Consider the following 16,597-nt stretch of genomic DNA (forward strand, 5'->3'; position numbering starts at 1 on the left):
ACTCCCGCATGCACCCGACCAGGATCCACCCGGCACGCTCACCAGGGGGGCGATGCTCTGCCCATCAGGGGGTGATGCTCTGCCCCTCCGGGGCATCGCTCTGTTGCGACCAGAGCCACTCTAGTGCCTGGGGCAGAGGCCAAGGAGCCATCCCCAGCGCCCGGGCCATCTTTGCTCCAATGGAGCCTTGGCTGCGGGAGGGGAAGAGAGAGACAGAGAGGAAGGAGAGGGGGAGGGGTGGAGAAGCAGATGGGCGCTTCTCCTGTGTGCCCTGGCCGGGAATCGAACCCAGGACACCTCTGCACGCCAGGCCGACGCTCTACTACTAAGCCAACCGGCCAGGGCTGTGATTAATTTTTAATATAAAATTATAATTTGTTATAACTATTGAAATTCTTCTTGCTTTAGTATAATAATGTGTCTGTCATCTAAGTGTTCTATATCATCAAAAGAAAATGAAAGAGATCACTCCTAAACACTACCTATATCTAATTATGGGGTTGGTAGTTTGGTTTACTTAAATGAATGTCATCTGTGTACAAAATAAAACTCTTAATTTTTAAAAGCTAGTTATTAATTAATATTAATTGAAAATGTTAATAATAAAATGGTTACAACTGTAAAATTAATTGTAAAAACTTGTTCATTAGCAAATGTTCTTTAATACAGCTATTCTAAATCTCTCCCAGACTAGAGAAAGTTTGTTGAATTTCTGCCCTTTCCACTCGAACTTATGTATGAATGTAAAACGTTCTACAATCTGCTAAAAATCGCAGACTTATTTAACTATGTATGGTTCTACAACAAATACTAATACTTAAGGCTTACTATGTATTATCTGCACCTAGAATAGTTCCAGGAACATGGCATGATGAGAAATTTTCATTATACTGAATTAATCAAGTTTTAAAACTGCTACTATAGCAATATTTTTCCTAAGAAAGTAATGTTTACCTTAACATTAATATTTTGAAAACAGTAACATTTAAACACTATGGCAATAATTCTCAAAGAGGATGGCTATCTTAAAAAATTATCAAGTACTTTAAGGCTTTAGATAATCCTGTGTGATCTCAAAAAGCTTTGATTTCTCAAGAGAAATAGAAGGAATATTAGTAAGCTCCTACCTGTTCTGGCATAGCTCCATGTTCAATTCCAGTCTTCAGTAATCTGTAGCAATTACCAAAGAGATCCCATTTTGTGAGATCATGAGCGCTAAAATAAACAAAAATATATTAATTTTATTTTAGAGTAAAGGAAAATTTATTTTGAGTTCAGTTTCAGTGATTGGAATAAAAAAACTTCACTTTCTTATGGAATTGAAAAAGTTCCATAAAGGAAATGTCTGAGTGCCAGAAAGGGAGGGAGGGAAGAAGGGAGAGAGGGAGGGAGGGAGGGAGGGAGGGAGGGAGGAAAGAAAGAAGAGGGTAATGAGAGTAAGAGAATAAAGGGGTGGAGAGAGCCCAAGCTGATCTTAGAAATTCATTAAAAAAAAATCAATAACAATTAAACTTTATACATTTAAGTGAAGATTATTACCAGATAGATGGTCAACCTAAGCTCATATTCCATAGATGGGTAACCTCTCTTCTTTTCAGTATATTTTAAAATCCACTTACTCACTGTAATTTAAAATACCTTTTTTGACAAAATCAGGGGAAGGGAAACATGGCAAAACTTTATGTAGCTATTTACATGGTCTGAGGACTTTTTTTGTGTGTGTGACAGAGACAGAGAGAGACAGATAGAGAGAGGGACAGATAGGAACAGACAGACAGGAAAGGAGAGAGATGAGAAGCATCAATTCCTCTTTGAGGCACCTCAGTTATTCACTAACTGCTTTCACATATGTGTCTTGACTGGGGGAGGCAACAGCATAGCAAGTGACCCCTTGCTCAAGCCTGCGACTTTGGGTTTCAAGCCAGCGAACTTTGGGCTCAAGCCAGGGACCAAAGGTCATGTCTATGATCCAACACTCAAGCCAGCAACCCTGTGCTCAGCTGGTGACTTCAGGGTTTCGAATCTGGGTCCTCTGCATCCCAGTCAACGCTCTATCCACTCTGCAACTACCTGGTCTGACATGGGCTGAAGACTTCTGAATAATATAAAGCTGACATTTTAAATTATTTTGAGCTTCACTACTAAAAATAGTAGATAATTGGCTGTCAACTTTTCTTTTCATACGTCTAAATATTTTTAAAAACAAGCTTTTTCCTACATGAAATTCTAAAAAATGTAATTGCATATAAAGAAAAGGTGTTTAAAAAAGGCTTAGATTTTAGACAATGCTTTACAATCTGAAATATTCACTGATGTAAGTGCTACACCTAAACATTCTTTTGAAATCAACGTTCTCCATTTTCCTTTTTTTTGTGTGTGTGACAGAGAGAGGGACAGATAAGGACAGACAGGAAGGGAGAGAGATGAGAAGCATTAATTCTTTGTTGCGACTCCTTAGTCTCCTTAGTTGTTCATTGATTGCTTTCCCATATGTGCCTTGACCAGGGGGCTACAGCAGAGAAAGTGACCCCTTGCTCAAGCCAGCAACCTTGGTCTTAAGCCAGTGACCATAGGATCACATACATGATCTCACACTCAAGCCAGTGACCCCATGCTCAAGCTGGTGAGCCCATGGTCAAGCCAGATGAGCTCACGCTCAAGCCAGTGACCTCAGGATTTCAAACCTAGGTCCTCCACGTTCCAGTCCAATGCTCTATCCACTGTGCCACAGCCTGGCCAGGCTCCTTTCTTTATGGAGAAGATAAAGCATGCCTTACTATAAGGGACATGCAAATTACAATTTTAAAATGACATTTATTTCCTTAAATAAGCCTTTTATCCTTAATTCAAATTTGTTACTGTCTATGTAAACAAACAAGAATAATTCAGAAATAAAAGGTCACAGATATAGCTTTCATGTCTTTCCTCAAACCATTATTTCTCATTTAGTAAGATTTTTAAAAGCTATCAAAATTATACCTATAAAACTCTGGCTTATAGAATTAACTCATCAAATTTGTTAAAAATACAGATGAACTTAAACTTTTACAGTGTGTACTAATTAAAGGAAATGATAAATCTTACTCCGTAAGTAACCATATTATAATAAAACCCCATAGTTTATCTGGAGAAAATTGAATAATGAAGAAAAAGATCACAACACCTTGATATTACTCTAAAATTTCCAATTGTTATATGGATGCTAACATGATAAAATGTCTGTTTTATGCTGACTAATCTATGTTGTTCACTGAATCTACTTTAAATTTACCCACGTACTTGTGAAAAGAGGTTAACCGCTTTAATGTAGAAAGAACATTGTAAATATCATCATCATCAGCTTCTTCTCCCTATAAATAAAAAGTAGATATCACCTCATTACCATAACTTAATTCATCCTCAAATTCAACACTGAAGTCTATTAATACTGCCTAAATAAAAGTTGTTTTTATTTTATAAATAATACAGATTTACTGTTGGTCAATAACAAAATACAAATAAAGCAAAAATAACCCCCAAAAATCAAAGAAACCCATAATTTCAACACTGAGATAATTTTTGCATTTTAAACATCATAACATGACTTTATATACTTTTATTTTTAAAAACATTTTTTTCAAATTGATGAGAGAGAGAGAAAAGTATTCAGTATTCATTTATTGTTCTACTTAGTTATGCATTTGTTTATTAGTTGCTTCCAATATGTGCCCTGACTGGAATAGAACCCACATCCTTTGTGTTTCATGATGACACTTCTGAGTATACTAACCAGAGCCTGTCTACCTTTCTGGTTAATACTTTAGAATTCTTTAAAATTATTCAGTGAAAGGGTATGTATATATGATAAAATTTTATTACCTCAAAGATTTTACTGATTGTAAGTTACTTTTGTAGGTTTTAAAATATCACAATGAAAAATCAAAAATGGGTGAAAACAATTTTAAAAGTTGAAATTAAAAGTAGAGAAAAATCAGTTACATGGATTAAAAAGTAGATTATATCAGCCTGAAACTCAAAAGCATAGAAAAGTTGGGAGGCTTCAAGAACGCGTTCTATAGACTGAAGAAAGGACAGGATGTGAGAATCACGAAATAATTATAAAAATAACCAGTTGGAGATGCTTGCTGCTATCCTGAGCACTGGTAATCACTGATCCTTTATAAGCACATAATTTTTATATATTTTTTTAGCATATTATAATAATTAGTAATAGTAAAATGCAAATTAGGCTCCAGGAATAGAAAATAAAAAATGATTTAAGGTAAGCCAGTCCTTAAAATTTTTTTTTCTTAAAATACCGAAAAAACCAGCTTGTATGAAACAAAATTTTAAAATAAAGCTCAGATTGATCTTTAGAGGATGAACAATTGCAATAATGATGCTAAATTCTGAAAGGTGTAAAGAACTCTAAAAAATTTTATTTTAAAATTTAAATAATTTACACACTCAGCTACCTTGAATAATTAGCCAAAATTGTTATATATACACATGAACTTTAAAACATACCTCTTGCAATAGATCTTCCACAGAATGATTGAATCGATCTACAAACTCATCAATCAGCTGGCTTCGAGCTATATCAACTCTGTTCTGTATGGTATACTCTTCACTGCACAAGATGCTATAGGTTTTACTACAGGCTTCTAGAACATCTGATTCCACATGTTTCTCCACAACAAACTTAATCTGTTTTAATAAAGCATCTAGATGCTGAGGAGGGAAAAAAATGATATTGATATTAATAACAAAAAACAAAAATAAGCATCTGCGAAATAACCTATATGATCACAGAAAATTAAAATAATTCAGTTATTAAAACTGAACACAATAGCAGAATTTTAATTTCATAGTGTCTTACCTTTTCCATTCTACCTGTGCTATAAATTTCTAGATCAAAATACTGTGGAATTTGTAGCAAGTTTGCTACCTTCTCTGCATCTGCAGAATACTGGGAGGAGAAGAAAAAAAGAAGTAACTAATAGTATAGTGTAATAAGCAAACTTGAAATATTATTACAAAAATGTAAATGAAACTGTACCTTTGATAACAACATAGGAAGTGTGATAATAAAATGCTCAGTCAATTTGTTTCTATCATCTATTTGAGTTTTCCTTTCTTTGGCAGTTAGCACCTAGAAACAAATTTTAATGGGCAAAGAATAAGAGTGTTGACTTTGGGTGATGGGTGCACAACACATTCAACAGTTCAAATGCTAGAGAAATGTTTACCTGACACCTGTATACTCTTACTCATCAATGTCAGCCCACTAAATTTATTTTTTTAAATACAATTATTTTAAAAAGAGTGTTAAGTACTAATTTATAAATCTAGAATGTTACACAGAATAATGAAGCACTGACAGATAAAGAGAAGCTTAATAAACTATTTACCAAAATAAAGGTTTCTAGTTTCATGCAAACTTCTTGTTAACATGTATACTACCTTACTAATAGTTACTTATTTAAGTATCTTACAAAAATTACTACTCAGATTAAATGAAAACAAAAATAAATACTTTTAGAAAACTACTTATGAATATAAAAATACTGGAACCAATGAAGAAATAATTTTTCTAGAATTTTAATCTCAGTATGTTAACAGTGATCTTCCTTATGTTAAATATACTTTTCTAAAAATACTTAGGAATTAATGTTTTTTCAATACCATTAGCAGCCAATCATTTTTCACTTATTTTTATAGCATATACTCCAGTGGTCGGCAAACTCATTAGTTAACGGAGCCAAATATCAACAGTACAATGATTGAAATTTCTATTGAGAGCCAAATTTTTTAAACTTAAACTATATAGGTAGGTACATTCCTTATTGAGGTAGCGCCCGCACGTGGTATTTTGTGGAAGAGCCACACTCAAGGGCCAAAGAGCCACTTGTGGCTTGCGAGCCGCGGGTTGCTGACCACCGGCATATACTAATATCCTTGGAATCATTTACATTTGGTTCTCCTTGGAGCAAAGCTCATAAAACTGTTAGGAAATAATTAAGACAGAGATATAGCCTGTGGTCACTGAACAAATTCAAGCTGATGATGCCTATCACCTTAGCCTGTATTCAACTATATAGTTAAATCATAGGTGATTCCAAAAATAAAATATTAAAATGCAAGCTCAGTTAAGATAATCACTTCTCCAAAGTATTCCGCATTTTGTTGTTATTTTGAAGAGCCTTACCATCACTGCGTTTACAGGTTTAATAGACCAGAAATATTCCAATATAAATTGACACTTTATTAATGTGAACCTTACTCTTTGAGAATATGTGAAAGAAGAAATAGGGCCTCCTATATGATTCTTCCTCCAGGGACTTGATTGTTTGTCAACTCCTTACACATTTAATCATTTTGGAATGATCTACCAAGTATCATGTTTAGTTTTGTATAAAGCAATCAAATGGATTATATATAAAGTAGAATGTATGTTGGAATATATTCAGGATATTGAGAAATCTTAATATTCATTTTACAATGTATAAAAGGTCTAAGGATATGGGAAATTGCTATCTTTGATCAAATGACCATTAAGTCAGGAACTCATTCAATCTTCATAATATCTCTGATGGGATAGCAAAAATGGCATGATGCTTATGAAAAGACAATTTGCTAATAGCTAACAAAATTGTGTGCATATTTTTCTTTTGATCTGGTGATCCCACTTTAGCAATCTATCCCATCAACATACCTGGTACTTTATAAAATGATACAAGATTATTCACTACAAATTATTTCCTTTTTTTTTTTTTTTTTAAAGAAGATTTCTTACTTATTTTATTTATTTATTTATTTATTTTACAGAGTCAGAGTGAGGGATAGACAGGGACAGACAGACAGGAATGGAGAGATGAGAAGCATCAATCATTAGTTTTTTGTTGCTCATTGCGACACCTTAGTTGTTCATTGATTGCCTTCTCATATGTGCCTTGACCGCGGGCCTTCAGCAGACCGAGTAACCCCTTGCTTGAGCCAGTGACCTTGGGTCTAAGCTGGTGAGCTTTTGCTCAAACCAGATGAGCCCACGCTCAAGCTGGTGACCTCGGGGTCTCGAACCTGGGTCCTCCGCATCCCAGTCCGATGCTCTATCCACTGCGCCACCGTCTGGTCAGGCTTTTTTTTTTTTTTTTTTGTACTTTTCTGAAGCTGGAACCGGGGAGAGACAGTCAGACAGACTCCCGCATGCGCCCGACCGGGATTCACCCGGCACGCCCACCAGGGGCGGACGCTCTGCCCACCAGGGGGCGATGCTCTGCCCCTCCGGGGCGTCGCTCTGCTGCGACCAGAGCCACTCTAGTGCCTGGGGCAGAGGCCAAGGAGCCATCCCCAGCGCCCGGGCCATCTTTGCTTCAATGGAGCCTTGGCTGCGGGAGGAGAAGAGAGAGACAGAGAGGAAGGAGGGGGTGGGGGTGGAGAAGCAAATGGACGCTTCTCCTATGTGCCCTGGCAGGGAATCGAACCCCGGTCCCCCGCACGCCAGGCCGACACTCTACCGCTGAGCCAACCGGCCAGGGCCACTACAAATTATTTCTAATAGCAAAAGACTGGCAACAACAAAAAGACTCTCAATAGTATATCCACATAATGGATACCATGCAGCCACAAGGGGATGATGATCTCCAAATAAAGTTACAAAGTGATAAACAGAATACACGTACTGTTAAATGAAAAAAGTAAGTTACAGAACACTGTTATAAATTACACACAATCTTTTGTAAAAGATTGAGAAGGAAGAAGATGGAGAGTAAGAATACATATCTCTGTGTGTGTGTGTGTGTGTGTGTGCGCGCGCGCGCAGACTTCTGTGTTTATATATGCAAAATGAAACATTGAAACAAAAATGGCTATGGTAGAAATGAGGTATAGAGGGAGATACATTAGAAAGACTTGTCTGAATACATATTTTCACATGGTTTTGATTTTGTAACTATGTAAATGCTTCACATATTTTAAAAAAATGGGAACGAAATCAAGGAAGCAATTACCCTGCAATGATAAATTTAGGTCAGAAATTGCAGTAGGAATATGTTTAATTTAAATACATATTTTTATATAGAAATATGTATTTCCTAGCTCTGTCTACTCAAAGTGCCTAGCAGAAATGATAACCAACTGACTATGAGCACTCTTAGTGCCAAGATTTTGATTTTTAAACAGTGCTCTATTGAAAGGAAACAGGACTGGTTGAAGACTCCTATGCCTCAACAAGCCTTCAAGGTGACTCCCAATGATCCCGGCCTCCAAGTATTCATGCCCTTCTAGGGTCTCTTCCACAATGAATAAGGCTGATATATATAACCAACAGGAAACAGTGAAAGTGATGTTGTTTGACTTTTTTTTTAAAGAGAGGGAGAGAGCCTGACCAGGCGGTGGTGCAGTGGATAAAGTGTCAGACTGGGACACAGAGGAATCAGGTTCAAAACCCCGAGGCCACCAGCTTGAGCCCAAGGTTACTGGGTTGAGCAACGGGTCACTTGTTCTGCTATAGCCCCCTGGTCAAGGCACATATGAGAAAGCAATTAATGAACAACTAAGGTGCCACAACGAAGAAGAGATACTTTTCACTTCTCTTCCCTTCCTGTCTGTGTGTCCCTATCTGTCCCTCTCTGTCTCTGTAAAAAAAAAAAAAAAAAAAAAAAGAGAGAGAGAGAGATAAAGAGACAAAAAGGGAGAGATGAGAAGCATCAACTCGGAGTTGTGGCACCTTAGTTGTTTGTAGATTGTTTCTCATACATGCCTTGACTGGGGGAGCTCCAGCCTAGCCAGTTGACCCTTTACTCAAATCAGCGACCATGGGATCATGCCTATGATTCCACGCTCAAGCTGGCGACCCTGTGCTCAAGCTGGTGAACCTAAACAATGTTCTAAAAGTAAGCAAGAAAGTGCTCTAAAAATTGGCCCGAAGAGGCTCTCAAAGTTGGGACAATACATATTTTTAAAACTTTTATTTTGGAAAATTTCAGTAACACTCATTCTGTCATTGTTGCATCAATTTCCCTGAAGGTTTTTTTTTCCCTGGAGCATTTTAAGGCAATTCTTGGTATATCATTTCAACCATAAATATTTTATTGTCTCTAACAGAGAAAGACTTAAGAATAAAACTTACCACCTCCAAAAAATTAAATAATTCCTTAGTATCATTTCATACCCACTCCATAGTCCCACCCACCCAGAGGCCATGTTAATCCTCTCTGTATCATTCTAATTTCAGTATATATGCTGCCAAAGCAAGCAACTTTTCAGTTTTCTTAATCTCTAACTTTTGGATTCTTTCCTATATCTGTATGTATATTTAATGTAATTTTTTATATGGCTGAATTTTTGCCAGCCATTTTGATATATGTAGTTATCTGTATATCTTATGTCATTTTTTGTATTTGTTCCTCCTTTACTGCTTTCTTTGGGGCTAAACATTTCTGAGTGTGCTGTTATAACTTCTCTGTTGATATGTGTGATTGCTTTAGGAATTACAATATACTTCTTTAACTTATTACAATCAACTCCAAGTTAATATTGAGTTAATTACAGAAAAATATAGCAATTTTTCTCCAGTCTAATTTCCTTTACATATTATTTTAATATATCTCATGTATCTATATATCATATAACCTTAATATCACAGCACTATACTTTTCACTTTAAATAATCTGTGTCCTTTTATAGAAATTTAGAAAAACAAGAAAATATATAATATACATAGCTTTTTACATCCATCACATATTTACTATTTCTAGTACACATCATTCCTTCCTGTTGATTCGAGTTATTATCTGATATTTCTTCTATGGCAGGTCTTTTAGCAACATGCCTCTCAATATTGTTTACCTCAAAATGTTCACCTTCATATCTGAAAGATAATTTTACTGGATTTATATTTCTTTTTTTTTAGATTTTATTTATTCATTTTAGAGAGAGGAGACAGAGAGAGAAAGGGGAGAGGAACAGAAAGCATCAACTCCCATATGTGCTTTGACTAGGCTAGCCTGGGGTTTTGAACCGGCGACCTCAGCATTCCAGGTCAACACTTTACCCACTGCACCACCACAGGTCAGGTGGATTTATATTTCTTGGTTGGCAATTTTACTGTCCTTCAGCGAATATGTCACTCTATGTCTTCTGGTCTCCACTGTTTCTGGAAAGAAATCAACTGCTAATTCTATTGCTGTTGCCCTCTATACTTACGTTTTCTATTGTTGCCTTCAGGTTTTATCTTTGGCTTTCAACAGAGTGACTTGCTTCCTGTCTCTTTGTCTCACTTCTTACCTTACTTTCTGAGACCTCATTACACAAATCTGGTGCACTTATGTTGTTTTACGCATTTCTGAGGCTCTGTTCAATCATTTTTCCCTATTTTTCAGAATGGATAATTTCTATTCATCTATCTCCATGTTCACTATTTCTTTTTTATTTCAAATCTCTTATTGAACCTATGTAATTATAAATTTATCTTTTACTTTCCTTTAGAATTTCCATTTGATTTTTCATTACTAAGATCCCTTATCTTTTTGAGTCATTTTTTTGCCCTGAAATTCTTTAAATATATTTATAAAAAGGGCTTTGAAGTCTTTGCTAAATCCAACAACTGGACCTATCCAGAAGCTATTTCTATTGTCTGCTTTTCCCCCTGAATATGGTTACATTTTACTGTTTCTTTGTATGGCTATAATTTTTTTGGAAAGACACATCTGTATAATATTTTACAGTAAAAATAAATTTAAAGTTATTTTTTAAAGTTTCATTTTAAAAAGAAGTAACTTTTAACTTAAATGTGTAATTAGTCTCTTCCACGAAGTGTGGCCTCTGCTTGTGATTTTTATTCCTATTGTTTTTTAGCCTGCTTCCTAGGTGTCCCCTCGTTTTTCAACAGATTGATTTGGGCAGAGGTTGTGCTGAATATTTCAAAATCTATAAGGCTTCTTTCTCCCTTCTGAGACCTGATCTGTTTGTGGGAAAGAGAGCATATTAGAAGTTCAGCTAGTTCTTAAGTTTGGCTTGACTTTTATTTTCTGTCGGGTTCCTTCAGGTTTCCCAGTCAGCAAAGGCTGTGTGGAAAGATTATCTAATTCTTTTATGGATTTATCACTTTCAAGATTTTTTATTTAGATTCTTGGCTGGTCTATTGTTCTTACCAACTGGGAACAACACAACCTCTGAATATCACAGAGGTAAATTCTCCTTGGTTATTTCTACCATGTTTGCCATTTCTAGTTGACAAAGGGACTTTTGCAACTTATCCCTTATTGAGTCTACACCCTTCGATGGAAAAGCTGCTGGTTTTCCAATACCACTCCAGTAAAACTATAGACCTCATCAATCAAACTTCTGCAGTATGTGTGTACTATAACCCATGGCAAGAAGACTGTAAATTCCTGCTGTTTTTATTGCAAGTTTTAGCAGTTTTTCAAGAAAAAATGCTCAATTTTAAAATTTCATCTTTGGTGAATTTCCAGAGCCCTGATATGTTTTTTGTCTTAAACATATTTCCCAGTTGTATCCTTTTTTCATATAATCAGAAATCTTCCCATCTGTGATTACCTCAATTCATCTTTAATACCAATAAAACCTGCATTATTAGCCCCCATATTACAGATGAGGAAATAAAGGCACAAAGAAAATAACCAACTAACTATCTAAAGATTACACAGTTGCTAAATGGAAGAGCTTGAAAACGAGGCAGTTTGCCTTCAGAACCTTTCTGTACTACTAACAGTTATAAATATGAATATTCTTTTTAAAATTTATTTTTATGTTTATTTTATTGATTTTAAAGAGAGAGAAAGGGAGAGGGAGAGATAGAGATGGGAACATCAGTCTCTTCCTGTATGTGTCCTGATCAGAAACTGAACTGCCAACTTCTGTGTTTCCGAATGATGCTCCAACCAACTGAGGTATCTGGTCAGGGTGATGTGAAAATTCTTAAAAGTTCTAGAACAGAAGCAGGTACAGGTGCTATAGGATCATGGAAGAAAAGACTCTATTTTTGGAACCTCAGTGTGGTAGACAATATAAAGATGAAACATCATAGCATGTATCATTTACAAAAATACCATGTTTTTAGGGATATATATATATATATATATGCCAGTAACATTTAAAAATATTTAAGACAGTTAATTAACATTAAAACCCTTTATAGATTTATCACTAATATAACTTACTCTCTTGCCAGTACCCCTTCCCACTGGAGGATGTGCCTCAGCAGCTTGACGAATTGTACAAACCATTAGCTCTATTAGAGCACTCTCTTGACGGTCAGACATTGCTAAGGTGAAACAAAATACATTAATATGAGATTTATAATAAAAACTTATTAAAAATAAACAATTATAAAAAACTGTAAATATATTATATTACTGATTATTTTAAAGACTGAATTCTGTACCTTGTTCTTTTTTAAAGAAGTAGTATGTGCTTGTCGTAAGTCAAACAATATCTATATACACAAAGTAAAGAAAGAGGATAAACTCTGATTTGTTCTAATACCTGGTCTCTTCTATACCATACTTCTGTGTTAGGGAGAATTTTATTATACTTCATTCTACATCATTTGAAAGCCCTTTTTATAAGAAATCTGTTTTTTGTTTAAAAGATCGTGCTATATATGTTTTTAATTTAATGATAGATTTTGATTATCTTTCAAGTCACTGTATACTTACATGAATAATTATAACTATAAATTATTACATTCGTCAACCTCCTATTGTTCACTCAAATAGTTTTAGTTTCCAGATTTTCGTCATTATAAACAATTCAGCAATAAATATCATTAATACAAATATTTATGTTACTGGTATTTCTATTTCTGCAGAATAAATTCCCAAGAGAAGGAGTAATGGGTAAGCAGCTAAAATCTTGATACTGACAAAGGTTCTTTATTGCCAATTCACTTTTCCAACTGCAGTGATGACAATGTTTGGTTTCTCAGATCCCTGCCAGCATTGAATGTTATAAGGCCCTTTAATTTTTGCCAATCCAATGCTGCAAATAGTATTTCATTGTTATTTTGCTCCTTCTTACCTACTAATTAGTGGAGTGTAATTCTTGTTCATTGATTTTGAATTTTTCTCCTGAGATTTTTGCTTATTCTTTGCCCATTTTTCTACTGTTATTCACCTTACTTATTTATGAGCTCTTGTGTATTAGGAATAGTAACTTTGTCCTTTGAATGATGCAAACATTTCCTCCAAGTCTGTCCTTTTGTTGTGAGACTCATGGTATCTTCTGTGAGACAGAGAACTAACTTTTACAAAGTCACATTGGTACCAATTTGTTTAACAGTTACTGGGTTTCTTTTATTTTCTTTCCAGTTTTACTGAGATGTAATTGACATAAGGTGCTGTATAAGTTTAAGTGGTAAGTATAATAATTTGACTTACATATATTGTGAAATGAATACCACAATAAGTTTAGTTATTAGCATCTATCATCTCATTGAGATACAAAAAGGTTTCTGGGTTTCTTATATTGCTTTAAAGGTTCTTCTTGCTCTAGAAATTGTAGAAATATATTTTCTTCTTCATTGTATTCTCCCCTCTGTCTTTCGTTTGCTTGTAAACTTTTAATTTGTCTGAAATTTACTTCTGCTGATAGAATAAAGTATGGGCCTATTTTTTCCTAATAGGTGAAGAGCCAAATTATGCCTCCAAGATTGTTCAATAAACTAGCTTTCCCTGCTCAATTGCAATATCACTTTTTGATGTTTTGTGCTCTTATATATACACTTAGATCTATATCTGGATTATTTATTTAGTCTCATTAATCTGTTTCTATTATAATGCCATACAGTTTTTATTATAGTAGCTTTATAATATACATTAATATGTAACTCAATTCACCTAATTTAAATATCTAGTGGAACAAGATTACCTTATCTAATCCTTTTTCTAATGCTAACAGCAAATGACTTATTAAGCATTTTCTAGGTATAAGGCACTGTGATAAGTGATTTATATGTATTAACATTTTTTATCCTCAAAACAATTCAAGAGATAGGAACTAATACGCTCACACTCCACAGATGGGGAAAATGAGCCACAGAGGTTTAGCAACTTTTCAAAGCACTCCTTAGCAGAGCCATTTATGAACCATGTAGTCTGACTCCAGAGTGTGCTCTTAAGCACTATGCCACACAGTGTCTTTTTAACATTAGCTTAAATTTAACTTTAAAATCATTTAACTATATAAACTTTAAAATCATTTTGCTTAGTTCTTCACTCAGAGAACTCTCTTAAACCCATGAGAATTCAGACTGGTATTTTAAGAAAATTATACGTTATATTGAGAATAATTGACATTTATATAATCCTTCCAGCCAAAACATAATATAACACTCTTCATTTTTGAGATCTTCAGGTCATTCAACAAAATATTATGGTTTGCTTCACATTGATTCTGTACTTTCCTTGTATTCAATACTATATATTTTAAAAGATAGATGTTGAGACTAATTTGAATAGTTTAATTCAATCTTTCTGTCTCCTGTCCTTTGTATACTTATGTTAAAGGCCAACAGAATCAGAAATTATAGACAGAAGAAGGTATAAATTAAATAACAAGAAATTAAGATTTAGAAATTTATACTATTTTAAAATAAATATGGGTAATAAGGAAAAGGCAAACAAAGATATAACAACATCTTGTTCTTTATTGTGTACCAAATTTATCCTGTATAGGAAATATGTATGCACATCCTAATTCAATCATTTTTGTTTTAACATTTTATTTTCTCAGGAAAAATGCATGAACTTTAGTTTGTCTCAGGAAAACCACAGAGAATAGTTTCAGCTTTTCTATTTATGCTCCCTGATCCAATGCCTAATAATATAAAAAAGTTTTCCATCTAACAAAACACCAAAGTTTCTGTATTTATGATTCTAGAATTTCATAATTTTTCACATTTGGTTGAGAATAAAAGAATGACAAGGTTGTCTATGAACAAAATGCATTTACTTTTATTTAGGAAGAAAATCTAGTTTTACAGAAAGCGAGAAGTGAGAGAACTTATCTCAAGTTTGAAAACATCTCCCTACTATATATTAAACTCCTTAGTAATGTTCAAAAATAATCCAACCGTACAGTGTCCAATGACATCAATTTGGTTATTTACTTTATAATTTAAAATCATCCACTTAAAGTAAACACAAAACAGTTAAAATTTAATTGAACTCTCTTTTGGGATATGACATCAAGATCAAATAAAAGTAAAGCAATCTTTAAACCACAGACAAGAGCCAAATACAATAACTAAAACAGATAGGGAGATAGCTGTTCATACTATAAATTATCAGATATCTACACAACTTTGAAATATTTGGAAACCTCTTAGCACATCATCTCCATTTCCTCATTATTGATTTTATTCTTAGCACCTTGAACTTTGACTTCTCTCCTTACTACCACTGAAAGAAAATGCCTAAAAGTCACCAATGACCTAAATCATCTAGTCCTTTACTTCTCTGCAATATGTCATTTAAAGTACAGCTCTTAAAAAAAAAAAGTACAGCTTTCTTGAATCATCTTCTTACTGGGATTCCACAGAGTACAAGTATCTGTAAACTCTTTTAAGGCTTGCTAGAACTCTAATCTCTTTTGCTCTTCCTGTTTGTGTCCCCTTTCCACAATCTTTAAAATTCAGCCCCTGCTCTCATTCCTTCTATATAATCCATCTTCCTCTTTTATATTTTTATTATCATATCCTATAGAGACCACTGCAGGAGTTACCTAACTGGCCTTCTTCAAACCATGTTTACAAAAAATATTTTTATTTATTTTTTTATGACAGAGACAGAGAGAGGGACAGATAGGGACAGACAGACAGGAAGGGACAGAGATGACAAGTATCAATTCTTCATTGTGGCACCTTAATTGTTCATTGGTTGCTTTCTCATATATGCCTTGACCGGGGGCTACTACAGAGCAAGTGACCTGTTGCTCAAGCCAGCGACCTAGACTTCAAGTCAGCAACCCCTGGGCTCAAGCCAGCAGCCCCACGCTCAAGCTGGTCACTCAAGCTGGCAACCTCAGGGTTTCAAACCTGGGTCCGCTGTGTCCCAGTCTGAATCTCTATCCACTGTGTCACCGCCTGGTCAGGCCAAAAAGTGTTTTTCTTAAAATATAAATTGGATCGGCCCTGGCCGGTTGGCTCAGTGGTAGAGTGTCGGCCTGGCGTGCAGGAGTCCCGGGTTCGATTCCCGGCCAGGGCACACAGGAGAAGCGCCCATCTGCTTCTCCACCCCTCCCTCTCTCCTTTTTCTCTGTCTCTCTCTTCCCCTCCTGCAGCCAAGGCTCCATTGGAGCAAAGCTGGTCCAGGCGCTGGAGATGGCTCTATGGCCTCTGCCTCAGGTGCTAGAATGGCTCTGGTTGCAACAGAGCAACGTCCTGGATGGGCAGAGCATTGCCCCCTGGTGGGCATGCCAAGTGGATCTCGGTCAGGCACATGCGGGAGTCTGTCTGACTGTCTCCCTGTTTCCAACTTCAGAAAAATACACACACAAAAAAAATTAAAAAATATAAATTGGATCATATCACTTTCCTGTTTAAAATCCTTCAGTGGCTCCCAATAACACTTAGAATCCACTTATAAACTAAAAGGTT

General features: G+C 35.2%; 1 protein-coding gene across 2 annotated transcripts in view; it reads right to left on the reverse strand.

Moving 5' to 3' along the window:
* The window catches only part of STAG1 (STAG1 cohesin complex component), a 475,156-nt gene that overhangs the window by 94,877 nt on the left and 363,682 nt on the right, over positions 1–16,597 (reverse strand). For both annotated transcript variants that reach the window (XM_066352127.1, XM_066352126.1), the window contains 6 exons: positions 12,162–12,265; positions 5,039–5,131; positions 4,859–4,948; positions 4,507–4,710; positions 3,280–3,350; positions 1,128–1,215 (listed from right to left, as the gene is read on the reverse strand). In XM_066352127.1, coding sequence (XP_066208224.1) covers positions 1,128–1,215; positions 3,280–3,350; positions 4,507–4,710; positions 4,859–4,948; positions 5,039–5,131; positions 12,162–12,265 — 650 coding nt within the window. The remainder of the gene's footprint in view (positions 1–1,127; positions 1,216–3,279; positions 3,351–4,506; positions 4,711–4,858; positions 4,949–5,038; positions 5,132–12,161; positions 12,266–16,597) is intronic.

The sequence above is a fragment of the Saccopteryx leptura genome, chromosome 10 (assembly GCF_036850995.1).
Source record: "Saccopteryx leptura isolate mSacLep1 chromosome 10, mSacLep1_pri_phased_curated, whole genome shotgun sequence".
Taxonomy (NCBI): Eukaryota; Metazoa; Chordata; class Mammalia; order Chiroptera; family Emballonuridae; genus Saccopteryx; species Saccopteryx leptura.